The 21,082-nt window shown below is 39.6% G+C and overlaps 1 protein-coding gene across 4 annotated transcripts in view; it reads left to right on the forward strand.

The window, feature by feature from the left end:
* Positions 1–20,877, forward strand: part of LOC139443104 (uncharacterized) — a 31,356-nt gene extending 10,479 nt beyond the window's left edge. For 3 of the 4 annotated variants that reach the window (XM_071224043.1, XM_071224044.1, XM_071224045.1), the window contains exons 3-10: positions 11,749–11,866; positions 12,812–12,946; positions 13,487–13,674; positions 14,415–14,488; positions 16,399–16,473; positions 18,329–18,490; positions 19,520–19,636; positions 20,233–20,877. In XM_071224043.1, the coding sequence (XP_071080144.1) occupies positions 11,749–11,866; positions 12,812–12,946; positions 13,487–13,674; positions 14,415–14,488; positions 16,399–16,473; positions 18,329–18,490; positions 19,520–19,636; positions 20,233–20,406 (1,043 nt within the window). In that variant the 3' untranslated portion in view covers positions 20,407–20,877. Of the gene's footprint in view, positions 1–2,842; positions 3,114–11,748; positions 11,867–12,811; positions 12,947–13,486; positions 13,675–14,414; positions 14,489–16,398; positions 16,474–18,328; positions 18,491–19,519; positions 19,637–20,232 lie in introns of those variants that run through there. The other variant, XM_071224046.1, reaches the window with a different exon arrangement.
* The last annotated feature ends 205 nt before the right edge of the window (positions 20,878–21,082 follow it).

The following is a 21,082-nucleotide window of genomic DNA, read 5'->3' on the forward strand; positions in this document are numbered from 1 at the left end:
TCAGAACTGTGTAGAATATGCCTCCTAAGCCTCAGTTACACAGTGTATGTTACCGGTGAGGTGAGGTGAAATGGGGTTTAACGTCGCGTCCAAGATTATTGCACTTATATAGCGACGTGCATGTGTTTGTGTGGCTGCTTGTACTAGTCCGGACTGATGCCGATTTATAGTGCTAGCTCACTGAGATACCATGCCGCAGTTTAACATGAATACCCCACTCAGACACAGTATACTGACTCCGAGCCGACCAGTCCTTGTTTTAGCCCCTTAATGCCGAGCGCCAGACAGGGTAACAACAAGTACCATCTTTTAACATCTTTTGGTATGACGCTGCCGGGGATCGAACACCAGACCTTCTGCGCTCTGGGTGGACGCTCTACCACTAGGCCAAGGAGGCGGTTGTTGGTTACCATATTTTATTGTTATTAATATGCCCCCTTGTAGAATATACCATGGAGAATGCTCTGTGTAAATTACAGAGTCGAAATCTTTTGCTTCATGTTGAGTCTTGGATGGAGTGTGCAGGATATTACAAACTTGGTCACAACGGTGTAAATGTTATTTCATGGTAATATGCTATGCAACACTGTTGATTACAACTTTAATTGTATTTTCAATATTACGATGCCTACTTCTAATGTGTATTGCCATTTATATATTTCTATTTTCCTCAATGGTTCTGCACATCAGTTGTAACAGTTGTCAGTAGACAATAGTCTCCAAGAACGATGTATTTATAAGAGGAATCCTGTGAATTTGACATGTACACATCAATTCAGATCCTCTGCATATGTTCCGTGATTAAGTTTAATTGTTTGAGGGGCGGTCGGGTGGCCTAGTGGTTAAAGTGTTCACTCGTCATGCTGAAAACCAGGGTTCGACTCCCGACGTGGGTAAAATATTTGAAGCCCATTTCTGGTGTCACCCGCCCTGATTTTGCTGGAATATTGCTAAAAGCGGTGTAAAACCATACTCACTCACTGTAATTGTTTGGAAATAAACTGTTTTTGTTTTCGTAGCTCAAGGGTAAGTGTGACGTGCTTCCAAAACTCCTATAACTTATGACAACAAAGCTCACAGTTGACTGACCTGCCTGTTACCTTTTTAATTAATGGACTAACCCAAACAAAAAACCAACTGTATAGAGATAATCATTTTTGAGGTATCACAAATGAATAGCACATACATGTAATTCGTTTGAATACCTTACCTCCATTACATCATAGCCATTATTTCCGTTTTTTCTCACACAATAAAACTTCAGATTTTTCAACACACACCTTATTCACTGTCAGTATATCTAATGTACATTTGGAGGGATGGTGTGATATTTCTGTCTGTTATGAATGTGTGTATGAAATTTAGAATTTGTCCGTTCATGGGTTTGTTTGGGAGGCTCTTGTGCTTTCCTGAAATCTATAAATTTGGCAAATGTGTATTGTTTTGTGCCTGTGCTGTTTTAACATCTTGTTGAAATGTTTGCTACTCCAAAAAGTTCTATTTACCTTTTTGTTTGATTATAAGGAAATTGTGTTTATCCTTTGCACTTACAAAACCCTAAGTCAGAGACATTGTCACTGTAGTATTTGCTATGAGCAGCTATCTTTGTTCCAATCAAAGTTGATGGTTAGGCTGAGCTCATGTTTTTGTTTGCCATCTGAATTGATATAGGGACTCTATATGTACAGTAATAGTGCTGCAAGTTGCTGTGCAGAGCTATGGGCCACGGGTGGCCCGGTCGTCTAAGTGCTGCGATTCACTGTGCTGAGTTGCGTCCCTTGGGCACGCCAGAAACCTATGATTATGGGTTCAAATCCTGGTTCGCCCCGATTATGTTTCTAGGTTTGTCAGCATCATACCAGTGCTCGTGGGTTTCACCGAAGTGGTAAACGTCTGAGACCTGCATCACTTCGGGCTTTCCTCCCACATTAAGCTGACACGCCGTGATATGACTGGAATACTGTTAAAAGCGGCGTTAAACCCAACTCACTCACTCACTCACTGTGCAGAGCTAAATCTCAAATCCATCCCATATTCTCCTCATTAGGCTCACACAGTGAGATCAATACTGTTCAAAGTTATGTAAAATACAACTTTGTAGGGATGTTGAGGTAGCGTTGTGGTTAAAGTGTTGGCTTGTCTTGCTGAAGTCCCAGTTTTGATTCTCTGCAATGGTAGAATGAATGAAGCTCCTTTCTGGTTTTCCAGATATTACAGGAATATTACTCAACGTGTCATAAAACACAACTTACTAACTCACTCACTAACTCACACACTCTTACCCTACAGCTTAACCTCTATAAACAGAAATACAGATAGTTTCCACAGGATTATTTTATCCTTTTGATAAATAATTAAAGTCTTTCTTAGACGATGATGTAAGGATCAAAAACTGGCACAGAGATGCTTGTAGCATGATTCTGAAGAAGCTAAACGGATTACCACAAACAGTGAATGTGTTAGAGATCAAGAGATATGGAATTACTCAACAATTGCCAGACTGATGGTGTACCGCGTACTGCGTGAGGTGAACATCTGACCTGAGATAACATGCGGGGTTACACAGATAAGTTGGGACAGGCTATGTGTAAACATGCATTGTGAGCCACCTCCAGTCTTCCTGGCTCAATGTGAATTCTAGGCAGGTATTTCGTGTCAGATGTGTGCATGTGCTCTTCCGGTTCAGGCAAAAGTAAACAAGGAGGTCTCTAAAAGCTGGATTGATTGAGGTTGATTTGTTTGGAAATAATCAAGGTTTAAGAGAATGTCCTTGCTTTTCACTGGAAAATATATTCCCTGATTTTAGACGTCAAAGGAAAAGTATACCGAGATCTTAGATGACTGGTGATATCTTTTGGAAAAATCATAATATAGGGAATGTCCTTGATGACTTGTTGGAAGATATATTTCCTGATTTTAGAAGTGAATGGATTTGGTCATCAGTTGAGGGAAGGCTTGGACTCTGAGTTCATGTGATGGTTGTGCTGGTGTGTGAGAGGAAGACCAGGCTTGTTGAGGAGGGGAAATGAGCCGGTTGGGTCAAGTAGACGTTTTCTTGTAGTGATCGTGATGTGAGTTCGAGGACTTGTGGACTAGCACCGTGTAGCCGTACAGTGAGTATTCTCTACCTTTAAGTTAGATACTGGAATGGGCTTTGAACAGGAAATTGTAACATGATTTGATGGGTAAAACTAGCTGAGGAATTGGAGGGAATTATTGGGACAGATTTGTTATAGATGAACACAATACTGGATGCAGTGTCAGTGTTAGAAAATGGGACTAGTCCTATAGTCCTTGCCAAACGGCCCAATAGTTAAGGTATCATAAGGACTAGTAGAACTTTGCCCTTTTAATGGTTTTGCTATTTGTTATCATTATAAGGACTAGTGGACTAAAATTGTTTGTTTCTAATGCTGAGTGTATCCCGAACACATATCACTGTATCACATATCGCTCCTTGCGAGATTGTAAACCCATTTCACTTTCGTGCTTTTCAACACGATTTATCATACGACTATTGATTAAAAGGACATGTTGAGAAATCATTGGGTGAAAAGTGGAATTGTGTTTCATAGTCATTGTCATTACATACAGTAAACAAGTTTATAATGAACACGCTTATGATGAACTTATTTTATTGTCCCGTCAATTTGCTGTATGTCAGCTGTACATATGCTTATAATTAACTACGGCTATAACGAACTAAAATTAGTGGCCCCTTTGAGTTTGTTATAACCGTAGTTTACTGTACTTTTCTCCTCACTTTGTAAAGGAGAATTTGTCAAGTTCATCTAGCAATGATCCAGTGTTCTCACAGTCACAGCAACACAGGCATGGCCTAGCATGTCATCACAAAACTGCATGTCGGTATATGTCTGTGGCTGAGTTAGTCCTGATTCCAACTCTATAACCTATTTGATGATGAGAGGATTATGCTAAAGGGCTGGGACGGGTAACTCAGGTACCCGGGTCGGGTGGGTACTGAGTAGGACCTGGGTACCCACCGGACTACCCGGACTCGTGGTTAGTCACGTGATATATTGTTTAATGACTAAAATTATCTAGAAATCTATGGTGACACTACAAGTCACTAATGTTCGCTTTTCGTTCTGACTCTGCACCCATTCCTTCTGATTTTTCATATGGTTGAATAAAGATAACTTAAGTCAACTTCAGTGTATGCTTGACCAGTTTGTTTGATACATGTATCTAAATACGTTTTGCCAGGGCTATGCTAAAAATATTCCCAATCGGACATTTTGAGACATCTCCTGAGACCTACAGTGGGTACCCGGGTAGGGTAGGGTAATAGGGGGCGGGTACCCGGGTAGTAAATTTGGACTCGTCCCAGCCCTATTATGCAAGTTTGACAAGACCTTCCATCTATATTGTATATCTGATGAGTCACTGGTTGTGTAGTTCATGGAACTCTACTACATGTTGGGAGGGTTGTGTTGGGATAGGAATTACCGTATAATTGGATTTCTGGGGAAAGGGAAACAAAGCTGATTTATGGTTCATCCGGCAAATGATGAATATAGAAACAAACCTATATTGTAACAATGATGTACTCAGAACACACATTGAAATAATGATATACTATTATTGCATGTAAATTAGGGAATATACTAGGGCTGGGACGAGTCCAAATTTACTACCCGGGTACCCACCATCCTATTACCCGACCTTACCCGAGTACCCGCTGTAGCAAGTTTAAGTATATGGATGTTGATGTCACTGTGAGGCACAGTTCGTATGTACTTTAACAAGCAGGTGGTGATATTGAGATTGAAAACTGCATCTGCACCATAATGTCGCTTAGTTGCTGTAAGTATTGAAGTTGATCTCACTATACACTCCTACATTTTGACTAGTCTATGTTTACAATACTCTGACTTTCCAGCCTGTCACTTTAGACACTAGTCTGAATGATGTTTTACTGTTTAATAAGCTCAAATAATAACTTTAGCATCTTACCACAGGGAGGTCCAGTACACTGTATTTCTGTTTTGTAACCTCAGCAAATAAGTTTTCAACTAGTCAACAGCAAGTCATTTAACATGTGTTTCTGTTTCGTAATGTCCCTTTTCTATATATACAACTCGTAATATGTTAAAAAAACACCCTATGCTTTCATACTAACATGAATAAATCAGTTGTTCTTGAACTTCTTTTGGGTTGTATATGTAGACCTTCCCAATAATAATTCTCTGAACAACCAGGTTACTGGATGAACACAATCTGGTCCAGCAGGGCTTGGCTGGCCCTGTAACGTTATATGCCAGCTACACTGACTATGATACAGGGGTGCCAGTAGTCCCAATTATCTTGTAGATGTGGAATGTAACTTGTAGGTGGTAATCGGTTCTGAAAGGACCAAGTTTCAGACAACCACACATAATTACTATTTGGGTGAAAGGTTTTCATCTTGAACAAATCAGTCCAAACGTTGGCGATACTGGCATTTGGCACAAATCAGACAAAAAGGAAGTCCAAAGGTTTCTAGCTTAATTGGCTTGTGAAGAGTTCATTGTTTGAAGGACATATCACTAGAATTTCATGCTGCAAGGTAGCCAGTTGAGGTAGATCAACTTTTTTTGTTGATGGTTGTCAAACATTTGTTTTTGGTGAGTATTGCTTTAACAGTAAATTTCTTTTAATTTGAAAGTGATTACATGCCAGATTTGCCCTGATTCTTATTGTTGATTTGTCAGGACCATTCCTGTGTGCTTGGTGGTTTCATGACAGTGGTAAACATCCCGCACTTGCTTCAGCTTTTTGCCCCCCGTTTCAGCTTTTTGCCCCCCATCGTGATTAGTCCAAATGTTGTTATATATTGCAGGGTTAAATTCAACTCATTTACTCATTTTGCCCTTTTTGAACAGAACATTTTAGATTTTCCAAGTTTATCCTTATCTTCCTTGCATATCAACTATGTGTTTCGGAATCACAATTGTTTCATGTAGGGGAGGGAAAATGGAAATTATTTGATGGTGTCATAGTGATAGTGAGTCAAGGGAAGTGGCTGACAAACCATTGTTTGTCTGAGACCAGGACAATGTCGGTCACTATGTCAGAACCAGGCCTTTACAGAACCTGGCTGGAAAGGCCAGCTGAGCCATTACAGGAAGTCGACATCACGGCAATTGTGATAGATGTCAACAGAAAGTGCTTTTGTGATTAACAATCAACATGACTAGAAATGAACATTTTTTAAAAGGGGCAATGATATTTCATCTATGTTATCTGAGACTATTGTTTCTGTGGTGGCAACATATAAATGTGCTTAAACAGGTTTAGTGATTCATAAAATAATTATTTTTTTATGTTTTTATTTACCGGTATACTTAATCTTAAGTTATTTGGGTCAGTTTCATTTTGAAGAGACATATAGAATACTAAACGAGCTCCCGTGTAATACCAATTTTATGAAACGAGTGAATAGTTGTGGTATCTGACGAGTGAAAGCGAGTCAGATACCACAACTATTCACGAGTTTCTCTAAATTGGTTTTACACGGGAGCGAGTTTAGTATTTTATTTATTGCTTGCCATTTATAACGTTTTTTGAATTATACTGTTGAGTATGAATAGGCTGACACCTACGCGATCCACAGCATAGTCCATTTGAGTTTAACAGAATAATACTTCAAACAGGTCAAAAGTTGAAACGTATGAATTTAATACCATACAACGGTCCACCTTTAGAATTCACAAAATATTGTTAAGATTATTGCAACCCACATACTTTAACTTATACTAAGGACTGTCGTTGATCGCCTTGTGGAACGGGCCTTGCACCTCAAAGTTTACAATAACGTCACAATACCCGATGACATAATTTGTGGAATTTTGCTGCAAGATCCATCGGCGAAACAATGCCATGTGACGTCAGCCTAGCAACAAGATTGCTGGGGTCATCGAGTGTGCATGAACTCCTCTCAGTGATCTATCAACTCCATACGCAATGTCGTTAAATAAGCCAACAGATGTTGAGAGCTTTCAATATTTGTTCATCAAAGGTGTTCCGAGAGTACATAAGCACGCGTTTTGGTATTACACAATGTGTAATACAGCTGTATGTTTATTAAACGGGTGATCTCTTCACGGGCAAGTAATAAAAAAAGTTCAGACATTAGCTAGAAAATTATTTACTAGTAGTATGTCACATGAATAACTATTAAGTATGAAAACCCCCTGAAAATATCAAGTCACATGGACAGACCTTTTGGTCTGTACATAGGGGAATTCATGTTTGATATCAAATCGTATTCTTAATGGAAATAATAACAACACAAGTGATATGTAATATTAAATAATAAAAAGACAGTTTATAATTTGCCTTATATCCCATTACCAAGAGGTAGCTCATGGACCAAAATGACCTAATCATCACTTGATAAATCGATAATGAAAGTACTGAACAATAATTGATTAGAGAAAGTAAAGCAATCTTCATTCATATTCTAGACCTAAGTATGCAGTGTGATTGACAGATTCAAATTACAAACCCTGGTACTTTTGTACCTACCCATTTTCCCCCCAATATCTTACACTGATGTCGATGAAAAAGTGACTTTAAAAATACTTATTAACTGTCCAATTTTGACGGCCACGACTCATTACGTCTTTTCCTGATTATGTGTATGATGTAGTGATATAGCTGAATATTGGTAACTATGGCTTAAAACAAGATTCATTCCCTTAGTAGACAAAAACAAAAGTTGTATTTTTTTCTTCACTTCTTCAAAATTTGGAAAAACTCCATCGACAGGTTCCATTGTGGTATTAAATAATTGGACCGGCTTAATTAATAGTTAATAAGAGTTATTAATTTTAACTGCTGTCATCATTATTGTTTTCTTTGGAGCCAATGATAGGACTTACCAGTAAGCAGAATAATGTGTATGGTTTATCATGACCAGATAACCCCAACTACTAGTGGCTCCACCCTACACCCACTCACAGACACACACAAGTGTCATTTCCCAGAAATGTGTGGCTACATGATACACTGTAGTTGGTCGTTTCCGAGGATTGTGGTATATCTACCTTTATAGCCAACAGTGTTCTGGTAGTGTTGTTTCCGAGGATTGTGGTATATCTACCTATATAGCCAGCAGTGTTCAGGTAGTGTCGTTTCCGAGGATTGTGGTATATCTACCTATATAGCCAGCAGTGTTCAGGTAGTGTCGTTTCCGAGGATTGTGGTATATCTACCTATATAGCCAGCAGTGTTCAGGTAGTGTTGTTTCCGAGGATTATGGTACATCTACCTTTATAGCCAGCAGTGTTCAGGTAGTGTCGTTTCCAGGGATTGTGGTACATCTACCTGTATAGCCAGCAGTGTTCAGGTAGTGTCGTTTCCAGGGATTGTGGTACATCTACCTATATAGTCAGCAGTGTTCAGGTAGTGTCGTTTCCAGGGATTGTGGTACATCTACCTATATAGTCAGCAGTGTTCAGGTAGTGTTGTTTCCAGGGATTGTGGTACATCTACCTTTATAGCCAGCAGTGTTCAGGTAGTGTTGTTTCCAGGGATTATGGTACATCTACCTTTATAGCCAGCAGTGTTCAGGTAGTGTCGTTTCCAGGGATTGTGGTACATCTACCTTTATAGCCAGCAGTGTTCAGGTAGTGTTGTTTCCAAGGATTGTGGTACATCTACTTGTATAGCCAGCAGTGTTCAGGTAGTGTCGTTTCCAGGGATTGTGGTACATCTACCTATATAGTCAGCAGTGTTCAGGTAGTGTTGTTTCCAGGGATTGTGGTACATCTACCTATATAGTCAGCAGTGTTCAGGTAGTGTTGTTTCCAAGGATTGTGGTACATCTACCTGTATAGTCAGCAGTGTTCAGGTAGTGTTGTTTCCAAGGATTGTGGTACATCTACCTTTATAGCCAACAGTGTTCTGGTACTTGTCGTTTCCAGGGATTGTGGTACATCTACCTGTATAGTCAGCAGTGTTCAGGTAGTGTTGTTTCCAAGGATTGTGGTACATCTACCTTTATAGCCAACAGTGTTCTGGTACTTTTCGTTTCCAGGGGTTGTGGTACATCTACCTGTATAGCCAACAGTGTTCTGGTAGTGTTGTTTCCAGGGGTTGTGGTACATCTACCTGTATACCAAGCAGTGTTCAGGTAGTGTTGTTTCCAGGGATTGTGGTATATCTACCTATATAGTCAGCAGTGTTCAGGTAGTGTTGTTTCCAAGGATTGTGGTACATCTACCTATATAGCCAGCAGTGTTCAGGTAGTGTTGTTTCCAGGGATTGTGGTACATCTACCTATATAGCCAACAGTGTTCAGGTAGTGTTGTTTCCAGGGATTGTGGTACATCTACCTATATAGCCAGCATCGTTTGGGTAGTGTTGTTTCCAGGGATTGTGGTACATCTACCTGTATAGCCAGCAGTGTTCAGGTAGTGTTGTTTCCAGGGATTGTGGTACATCTACCTGTATAGTCAGCAGTGTTCAGGTAGTGTTGTTTCCAGGGATTGTGGTACATCTACCTATATAGCCAGCAGTGTTCAGGTAGTGTTGTTTCCATGGATTGTGGTACATCTACCAACATAGTCAGCAGTGTTCAGGTAGTGCTGTACTTGTAGTGTTGTAATTATAACTCATGGTTACACTACATGTCACTAATGTTCGCGTTTCTTTCTGACTATGCACTCATTTCGGGGTAGAATAGGTCTTCAGCAACCCATGCTTGCAGTAAAAGGCGACTTTGCTTGTCGTAACAGGCGACTAACGGGATCGGGTGGTCAGGCTCGCTGACTTGGTTGATGCTTGTCATCGATCCCAATTGCATGGATCCATGCTCATGATGTCAATCACTGGATTGTCTGGTCCAGACTTGATTATTTTACAGACCGCTGTCATTTAGCTGGAATATTGCTGAGTGTATCATAAAACAACAAATCAACCAACCAATCACTCACTCATTCCTTCTGACTTTCATATGCTTTATAAAAGTGTATGCATGATCAGATCGTTTTATACGTGTATCCCTGTGTTATGGGTTTTGGGGCGCTTAAGAAAATTCATAGTTTTCCCTCTAATCACATGAACACTGTAAAAAATCTCATTCACTTAATTTTATAAACGACAACTTTCTGTTAAAACAAGCCATCATCTGGCTATTTAAAATGTCTGCGTGATGCCACACCACTGCTATAGCGTGAGTAATTGTGATAAACATGGCTGTACAAAAACGTATGATGTCCGAAAACCTATGATCCTATGATATATATTACTATCTAAATAGTTTTTGCCTGGCTCTGGTTCAAACAATTCCCAATTGGACATTTTGTACCCAACTTTTGATAGCTACAGTGGGTACCCAGGTAGGGTCGGGTAATAGGGGGTTGGGTACCCGGGTTGTAAAGAATACAATACTTTGACTGAACAGACAGCCATGAAAGCTGAAAGCTGAAACCTCCATCTTGGGTAAAACAAATATTGTATGATATACTGGATATATTCATACTGGGAATTGTAATTTTTCTCTTCTTCTAGGTTGAATAAATAAATTATTTCCATCACTAAGACCCAAGACCCATGAAGATCTGGGGTAGAAGAGGTCTTCAGCAACCCATGCTTGCCGTAAAAGGCGACTATTGCTTGAGCGTGGTGATAAACAACAAACAAACAAACCAAGACCCAAACATAAATTCAACCTAATTAAGCATAATCTATAACATTAGTACTTGTATGATCATTCTTTACAACTGAATACATGTATGTCTTTCTGCTCGGTGGTTTGATGTTCACACTATCGACCACTGGTTTGTCTTGATTCATTCAGTTATTTGTAGCTGTGGTATTACACATGACCGTGTTAACACAGTTCTACCCATTCACGAATAGAATTATTAATTATAAAAGTTAAAGAGTATTAACAAAATCAATAAAAGTGTTGTGAAAAATTATATGGACACTGTCTTGTTAATCTATTACACACATTCTTGTACAACATTACAAACAGTAAGATTCAAGGCTTCATGACAAATGAAGATTTCAATACTCAATATGAACATGTCTGTTTGTATTTGGAAAGAGAGTAAAGAGAGAGAACTGAACATTTTATGACTGCTTCCAGCATAGCAGATTATTTACTTCTTTTGTAAGGGTGTGCGGTATGTCTGTAAATTGAGGTAAATGTTTTCCTCGATATATATCATAATGACATTTTTCCATGCTTGATATATCAGGTGATTTCAAATAGTGATTTTTATGATGTGATTAATACTTATATACTTGCCAAATGCCACGCTGCCCCGGAGCATGCATCTGGAGCCCCAAGATGTCTGAGTGTTTATTGAGTAAACATTATGTTGTACGAGCATCTTGTTTTGTTCCATTTATGAATTCATACCTTACTGTAACAGATTGCTTCTGAATTCAAAATTTAGAATTATACAATATATCATGATACGTATCGAAATACGGCCTTGTGCATCGCAAAATATTGTGATACACTTTAAACCTCCAATACCCATCCTAAAATCTTTCGTAAACCTATATCTGCCTTTGTGAAACTAAACATGTAAAAACAGTATTCATTACTTATAGAAGAGCTAATACTTCTAAAATATTTTGCAGTGCTAGTGTTAATAGAAACCTTGTGAAACAACCTGCACATTGTTGCAGGTAGATTGTCTCATCCAGACTTGATTGTTTACAGGTATTGATGTAATGTGGAAATATTGCTGGCTGTTTGAGTTACACAACATTCATTCACCACAGGTGTAGCTGATCTCGAGATGCATCGGCTGTCAAACTCCCCGAGGCCCAAGTCGTCAGCCATGTATGAGTACATCGACTCCGACTCTCACTATGAGGATGTTCACGGAACCCTTGCAAGGTAATCACTTCATATGCATTTCCATATAAGGTTTGTTATTATCTATAATAGTCATTACAATGCTTACGGTTGTCTTTCAGCGGTGTACATTCAGCAGTGTCAGAAATTGTTATTTATTTTCTCTCATCTATGAAAATGATCTACTGAGTCACTATATTCCAATGGATAAAGTAAAAAACATCAATAGTCCTTCCTGAGTATTATTTTAGTGTCAAACTAGTGAACTTACGTTAACTTTGAACACTGTTTAACCATCATATCAGGTCGGCTGGGCTGGTGCCTGTTTCCAATATAGTAGTCTTGTCTTCTGTTTGGCCTAAACATAAACTAAGCTTTAAAGTTTGCAGACTTGTGTGATTTCGATTCCAGAGCGTGATTTTGATTGGACTATGCAAAGACTCGTTAGTCCAGCCAAATGTAACTCCATAATACCAGCCTAGTTCGGCAAGGGTGGAAACTGGACTTATAAAGTCAGTTAACTCTCTTGCCTCGGGAAGATGCATCTAATGGACTCACAGACTCTTTTGGCAGAGTAAGCTTCCTTCTTGTACCACTCATCCCTCTCAGCAGTCTGAACCTCTTTGAAGGAGAGTATTCATTTGTTGCGACATTGAAATATTTGATGCAGCAGATGAGTAACGTGGTAATACGACAAGAATTCATATCATGGTGTGTGATCATGCTGATGAGGAAGGACATGTCCCCTATCATCAAAGGAGCTGGAATTTGTCCATAAGTTTACCCATATCCTGTGGTCGAGGTTTGAATCCCAGATAGGGATCCCTGGCTTGTCAGCACCTGCCTGGGCTTGGGAGTGTGACCTGAGTGGTCAATGTCTCAGTCTTGCATTCCTTTGGGCTTAGCTCCAATTGAAGCTGACACATTGGGATATAACTGAAATACTGGGGTGTTTGACTTGATGACTTGATGATGTCTTGGTTTCAGGAGCGTGTCACAGACGCCTAATGGAGGCCATGACGTGAGGCAGTCAGTGGTGTCCGAGTCGAGGTCTGCTATGACTGATGTGACGATGGATACAGATGATACTGCTGCCATCTTCCGCTCAGCTGCTGATAAGAAGTGAGTAACGGTTTTACACTTTGAGTGTCATGAAGATCTCCCTCCATGAAGATCAACCCTCTGTTAGGGTTGAGATGTTAAAGATAAGTTAAATCATAACACTTAATGAGTTCAGTATGGCTATTTTACTATGTTTGTTATGATTGATTTCGTCATATGCAGAAATTGGACATATTTCATGAACATACAAATGCTAGATAATTCATCAAATGTTATGTGAACGTACTCTGTACTTTAAACTGGACTTGCATGGTACTGATATTCAGGTCCGATTTAAACAGCTCTCTGGATGTGACAGAAATATGTTTCTAGCATTAGTTACATCCCTTGGTATTTTTTCATGCGATACTTAAAGATCGAAGACACACTTATATATATAACAATAAATTTTGCTTTTTGTCTATGTTGTAAGTTATTGATGAGAACAGCTTACCACACATGTGAGTGAAATGTGTGTTAATCTGAATTAGGAAGAAACAGTCAGCCACAGATTATGAATATATATCTCAAGTCCAAAGTCTCAGTTGCCTGTGTGTTCAGGAAACGCTACAACCCGCTGTACCAGCCCGGAGGAGAGTCCGCGTCATCATCGTATGCCCGCAAGAAGAAGCAGCAGAAGCAATCCAGCCTGGAGCGTCACGTGCAAGTCCAGTGTGCCTTCCTCCTCCTCCTCAGCATCCTCGCCCTGGCCGCCCTGGCTCTCAGCCTCTACCTCCTCGTCTTTCAAGGTCAGCCCTCTATCCTCGTCTGGGGGTGGTGGGGTGGGCTAGTCGTTAAACCATTCACTCATGATGTCTACGTTTGTTACCCCACATGGGTACAATGTGTGAAAACGATATCTGGTGTCCCCTGCCAGGATTTTGCTGGAATATTGCTAAAAGTGCTGTAAAACCTTACTCACTCACTCACCCATCTTTGTCTGAGTGTAATGTCCAAGGCAATGCCACACTTCTTTTTTATGGTTATGTTATGGTTAGTAGATGAGTAATTGATTAACAAGAAATTTTGTGTGTTTTATTGTTTGGCAGCAATTTGGTCAGTTAATGAAATAAAGTAAAAAATGATTACTGCTTATTATCTTTACCACAACAAATATTCACTTTTTAAGCAAGGACAGGTTGAAATACAACAAAAAATAAAAAGTGTCTGAATATATATTTTTGAGGCTTGGCATTGGCATGGTTGGCCATTGGAATTGATAAGCATGGACAGGTTGAAAAAAAATAAATTAAATATTAGTATCGGATTATTATTTTATTTTTCAGTATGGCGTTGTGTGAGGTTGTCAGTTTGTAAAGTAGATGCTAAAATGATGTCAGTGCATGATGTTTGGTACCTTAACAGCAACACATTTTCACCTCTCAGAGAAGCTTGTGTTTTTCTTTGAGGTGTACACTGAGGAGTTTTTAGGGCTGCTTGAGTCAAGTAACAGTGATACTTCCCAACTTTCTAAGTTCTTTTTTTCTAGTTATGGATCACAACAAATTTGTGCTGAGCAGACTCAACAGACTTGAAGAGAGTAATAAGAAACTATCACAAGAAGTAAGTGTCATGATGTCTGTGTGTCGGATATTTGTACAGGATACTGGAGATCTTTGTTAGCATCACAGTATAATAATATCTCACATCGCAAATTAAATAAATTTATCATTTTTTAGGAGTTAAACATGCTGTAGATTTAACTACGCTAAATTGAATTTGGGACCGAATGCGCAACGTGAGGTTTCAAAGGTTATTTAGTGTGGTTAAATTTCCAAGTAACCTAGCTCTACATTGAAACACAGTATGTTTATCTCCTTTCTACTATGATTAAATAAAATGCTAACTCTTAGGTCTTAGCAAATATACTGAGTGAAGCGGTAGGGGTTGAGTCCAGTGTTTTGAGTGGGTTGTCAATCAGAATTTATGGAATCACTGACAGTAGCCTCTAAGCAATATATGGCGCTGTATATGCTCAAACAGTTTGTTTACACCGTAATAATTCACTCAAACATATGACAAGCAATGAAAGCATGTAGCAAGGCACCCCTGAAAAAAACTAAGCAAGCCTTGCAAAGGTTTCATTCTACACCCCACATCACATTCATGATGTCATGTCTCTCATTGTGACGCAAAACATATGACATCACAGTTGTATATAGAAAAGCACCAAATAGCAAGCTCTCCTGTGTCCTCCAAACTTGAAATACATTCTCTTTGTAGATTTCTATTGTGTATTCTGATGGAAATGTATTGCCACACGTCCTTTGAATAACCGCAACTTTTCATTTTGTAGACTGTTATTGTACAAATGATTATTTAAATATGCCCACCGACAATTAATTTTTAGAATAGTACTCAATGTTCCCCGAACCCCTGAAGATCCGGGGTAGAATAGGTCTTCAGTAACCCAGGCTTGCCATAAAAAGCGACTTTGCTTGTTGTAAAAAGCGACTAACAGGATCGGGTGGTCAGGCTTGCTGACTTGGTTGATGCATGTCATCGTATCCCAATTGCATGGATTGATGCTCATGATCTCAGTCCCTGGATTGATCACCTTCATGTTCCCAGTGTTTCATACCTGTAGATGGTCTTTTTCATGTTCCCAATGTTTCCTACCTGAAGAAGGTCTCTTTCATGTTCCCAATGTTTCCTACCTGTAGACTTTCACCTTCATGTCCCTAATGTTCCTACCTGTACAAGGTCACCTTCATGTTCTCAATGTTCCTACCTGTACAAGGTCACCTTCATGTCCCTAATGTACCTACCTGTACAAGGTCACCTTCATGTCCCTAATGTTCCTACCTGTACAAGGTCACCTTCATGTCCCTAATGTTCCTACCTGTACAAAGTCACCTTGTCCCTAATGTTCCTACCTGTACAAGGTCACCTTCATGTCCCTAATGTTCCTACCTGTAGAAGGTCACCTTCATGTCCCTAATGTACCTACCTGTACAAGGTCACCTTCATGTCCTTAATGTTCCTACCTGTAGAAGGTCACCTTCATGTCCCTAATGCACCTACCTGTACAAGGTCACCTTCATGTCCTTAATGTTCCTACCTGTAGAAGGTCACCTTCATGTCCCTAATGTACCTACCTGTACAAGGTCACCTTCATGTCCTTAATGTTCCTACCTGTAGAAGGTCACCTTCATGTCCCTAATGTACCTACCTGTACAAGGTCACCTTCATGTCCTTAATGTTCCTACCTGTAGAAGGTCACCTTCATGTCCCTAATGTACCTACCTGTACAAGGTCACCTTCATGTCCTTAATGTACCTACCTGTACAAGGTCACCTTCATGTCCCTAATGTACCTACCTGTACAAGGTCACCTTCATGTCCCTAATGTTCCTACCTGTACAAGGTCACCTTCATGTCCCTAATGTACCTACCTGTACAAGGTCACCTTCATGTCCTTAATGTTCCTACCTGTAGAAGGTCACCTTCATGTTCATTATGTTTCCTGTCCAGAATGAAGCACTCCTGGTGATTGTGACAGCAGCAGGCTTCAACACTTCCTTGACGACATCTCCATTCATTAAAACTGTGAGTCATGTTATTGTTCCTGCATTGTTCTCATGAACTCAATGATATAAGAAGACAACTGTCAGCTCATATCAAGCTGTAATGAAGGATCGGGATATACCTTTTGATTGGGTCTTTGATAGGCTTTTAGAATTTGGAAGAACGTGAAGACATGAAACTGTCAGGTGGGTCAACTGATAAAGGGACATTTAGTAGCCCTGAAACATCCTTTCAAAGAATAAAGAAGTTGTTATCCATAAACAGTTGCATGTTTTCACCTTTTGATTAATCATGTAATGTATTAAGATCTAGCCCATTCACATCTGTTGATTACACAGTGGCTCTTTCCAGAAGGAGATCTTAGCATCTTGCCTATGGTTGTAGTGGTAAGATCTCTTTGTGAAACAAGAACCAGAAATATAGAAGTATTTGTACTTGCTTTAAAATGATTAAAAAATCCTGAAGTTTAAAGTTTTGCAGACTTGTACCGTATATGACCGCGTATAGGCCAAATTTTTTAGGACCAGAAAAAAGATTCTGTAGAAAGGGGTCATCTTATATTTTTGAATATCTGCGAGTACCAGCAGCACATGTCTGCAGTCCGACTTCGCAGTGTTTTTTGCCTTTCACTTCCTGGTTCGGCTTATCTGCGGGTCATATCATTTTCTTTCGTATTTCAATGCTGATGTTAACACCTCGGCTTAACTACGGGTTTTGGTTTATCCGTGGTCATATACGGTATGATAAAAGGACTGTTTTGTTGTAATGGCTAAATCAGATTGAATTCTTTGAGAAATGTGTTGCACAACTTACATTAAAGTAATGAAGATTTTTTAGTACAGGAACATTTTGAGATAATCGGTGTTGGGACTGTGATTTGGCCACTTATTATTGAGACATTGATAAATTAAAATTATCCTTCCTTAATGATTTATTTTCCATGCATTTGAATTACTAAGATATCTTCAATCATCAGGCAGTTAATATCAGACCTCGGGTTGCTGTAAATGATAATGCCTTGAAAAATAATGTTACCCTTACAGCATGGTATCATGTCAATGATTCAAACTGTAATTGATTCTTAATCTGTTTGAATTTGCGTAACAACTATTCTCAGTTGCCAGGAAATGGTTTGTTCTTTTTATTAGGTTTTTGCTGTAGCAGAGACTATACTTTTCATTTTACCAGTTTATTATCAAATGAAATATATATTTTTGTTGCATTTTGTATCTTTATTCTTTAATCCATCCTAAAAATGGAACAATCATAATATTAATCCCCCTCAGTGATATTACTGGATTAATTAATTTCCTGTGCTTTTGCTGGATTAACATCCTCTGTGATTCGGTTTGATTAATCCCTCTCAGTGATATTGGTGGTTTAATCCCTCACTGTGATATTGCTGGATTAATCCCTCTGAGTGATATTGGTGGTTTTATCCCCCTCAGTGATATTTCTGGATTAATCTTCCTTGGTGATATTGCTGGATTAACCTCCAAATGTGATATTGCTGGATTAACCCCTCTCTATGATATTGCTGGATTAACCTCCCAATGTGATTTGCTGGATTAACCTCACACTGTGATATTGCTGGATTAACCTCCCAATGTGATTTTGCTGGATTAACCTCCCAATGTGATATTGCTGGATTAATGCCTCTCTGTGGTATTGCTGGATTAATACCAAGTTGTAATATTGCTGGATAAACCTGCCCTTCCCTGTGATATTTTTGGCTTAACCCCCTTTGAGATATTGCTGGATTAATCCCCCTATGTGATAATGTTGGATTAGTCCCCCTCAGTGATATTAGTGGATTAGGCTCTCTCATTGATATTGCTGGATTAGTGCACTTCACTCATCTAACGTATCTTTCCAGTTGACCAATGCCAGTGAGACAGTGTTGACATTTGAGGAAAAACTCAACAGTCTGGATCAACAAATGACCTTCACCCAGCAGAATGTGTCACAGACGTTGGACTACTGGACGGCCTACTTCAATGAAAGCATCGTGAAGACCCAGAAGATGCCGGGACCACAGGTGAGTCGGGAAGATTAAGATTATGTAATAGCTCTGTAGGTATGCATTGCATCGTAATTGTGATGAACAATGTGATACATTAAAGTCTAACAATAATTTGCAACAATAATTTGCACATGGAGAAGCCATATTCCTTCATCTTAGTCATTGAGTATAGACCTAATACAAATATGTTAATTTTACTTATACTACATGCTTAGAAACTTGTGCATACCATCAGAAAATTGTATTCATTTTCATACCATATATAAGGTGAGTTGCCAGTTTCCTTCTGGACCATTGATTGTGACATCAGAAGCCTGATGGTCTCTCAAGCTCCTCACAGCGATAGTCCGTTCACAGAGCTCTCTATATACTATCGCTGCCACCAGTCAAAACTCCCCATTGTGATAGGTGGCCCCAACCATGCTTGGAGTTGAACTCGCAACCAAATGACCGTTATGTTTACAAACAAGTGACGACTGTCGTACCGCCGAATACACTTACTGCTGATAAATTACTTTCTTTGCTTGTCAATTTGAATTTCTATTTCATTAAAAGTATCATCTTTAATTGATATAGTAAGGGAGAGGTTGGTTGATTTTCCGTTAGTCTGCAATCTCGAACCAATCTGATTATTAAAACAACAAAGTAAATTCATCTGGAAAACATGGTCAGTCGTAAACCTTTTCAAAATGAAATATGATGGCATTCCCAAAGACATAAACAAAAGTATAAACGTTACTACATTTGGGGTTAGAGGGCGCAAATTTCAAGATTCTTGTAATGGCCGTGCCCACACTGGTGGCAGCGATGTTACCGAGAGTGTAACGAAGGTGTCACGCGCTGGGAAGGAGCTTGATGGTCTCTGCTGCAAGGGAGGTAATCAAGACATATTGCTGACCATTTATTGTGACATGTATACGAATGGTATAGCTATATGGTCTCTGCTCCAAGGGAGGTAATCCAGACATCTTGCTGATCACTCCACTGCCAATGTGAAGAAGACTTTCACCACTGATTATTGATAATACCATTCTGACTGTGCAGGGTCCAGCAGGGGTCGGGAACCTGTCAGCATGTGAATACAAAAATGTGACAAGTACTGCAGTCTCCTCCTCCTCTCCATCCAGGACCTCCTTGCAGCCAGAGATGAGCCAGCTGGAGGTGAGATGCAGTTTGTGTCTTCTTGGTTTAACACCACATTCAGGGATATTCCAACTATATGGCAGTGGCCCCTAAATATAATCTAGACCAGACAATCCAGTGATTAATATTGTGAGCAACGATTCATGTCACTGGGGTAAGAAGACACACACTTAGCCTGACCACCTGATTCACTTAGGACCAGAATGAGGTTGTAACCCAAGCCTTCTCAGAAAGATATTTGAACATTTTGTAGGGATGTCGTTTTAGTTAGAATGTGTTGTATCATAAAGGTCAGATGACTAGAATTGTGTGGTAAATTGGTCCTGAAATGACAAAAGCTTTTAAATGATGGTGTTGTATATAGTACATCTGTGCCAGGGGAAAAAGGCTATTATCTATGAGGATTGAAATGAACATATCTTACAGAAAAAAACGGTTGTTAAATTATCTTAATAAAAATATAATACAACGGACCCCTGAGACTCTCCATTTTCAAAAGAAATCTAGACTTACCCAACATTGTAGACTTGCATGGACTGTATTGGATATATTTGTATCAGGGTCTGTATGACAGACTACCAAAAGGCATACATCTATTGTTATCACCTTTTCAGAGCAAGGTTGTGATGTTTGCTGCTTGTGGTGTGGAAGGTGGCACAGGGTCTTCCCTGGACCCGTATGTCATCACCCCCAACAAGGTACAGTACAGGTGTATATGTTCCGGACAGACCACCAGCAGAGACAGAATCTGCTACATCCATTTGCTTTTGTGTCCAAGAGAATCATAGTGCCTGTGTGTTACCATAGTGATGGCATGGGTGCAGGGATTCCACAGGACTCTCACCAGCTGTTGCTGGAGATTGTGGAAGATATTCAAGGATGTGAAGGAGGTGTGTCATTTGGGATCCTGAACCAGAATCACAACACAGGACAAGAATCCCTTTTTACTGCTATTGAGGATCTTGTTTTTTAATTGCCTCACATTTGCTCAGCATTCCTCAGAAAGGACTGAAGTCCAGCCTTATTTCCAGGAGGGACTCCTTTAACAATACCACTTGGCCTTGTGTGTGTTCCTCCCTCATGTTGAAGAAGTCAGGTCTTATTTCCAGGAGGGACTCCTTTAACAATACCATTGGGCCTTGTGTGTGTTCCTCCCTCATGTTGAAGAAGTCAGGTCTTATTTCCAGGAGGGACTCCTTTAACAATACCACTGGGCCTTATGTGTGTTCCTCCCTCATGTTGAAGAAGTCAGGTCTTATTTCCAGGAGGGACTCCTTTAACAATACCACTTGGCCTTATGTGTGTTCCTCCCTCATGTTAAAGAAGTCAGGCCTTATTTCCAGGAGGGACTCCTTTACCAATACCACTGGGCCTTGTGTGTGTTCCTCCCTCATGTTAAAGAAGTCAGGCCTTATTTCCAGGAGGGACTCCTTTAACAATACCACTTGGCCTTATGTGTGTTCC

Source organism: Haliotis cracherodii, unplaced genomic scaffold, assembly GCF_022045235.1.
Source record: "Haliotis cracherodii isolate W230 unplaced genomic scaffold, xgHalCrac1.p SCAF_5, whole genome shotgun sequence".
NCBI lineage: Eukaryota > Metazoa > Mollusca > Gastropoda > Lepetellida > Haliotidae > Haliotis > Haliotis cracherodii.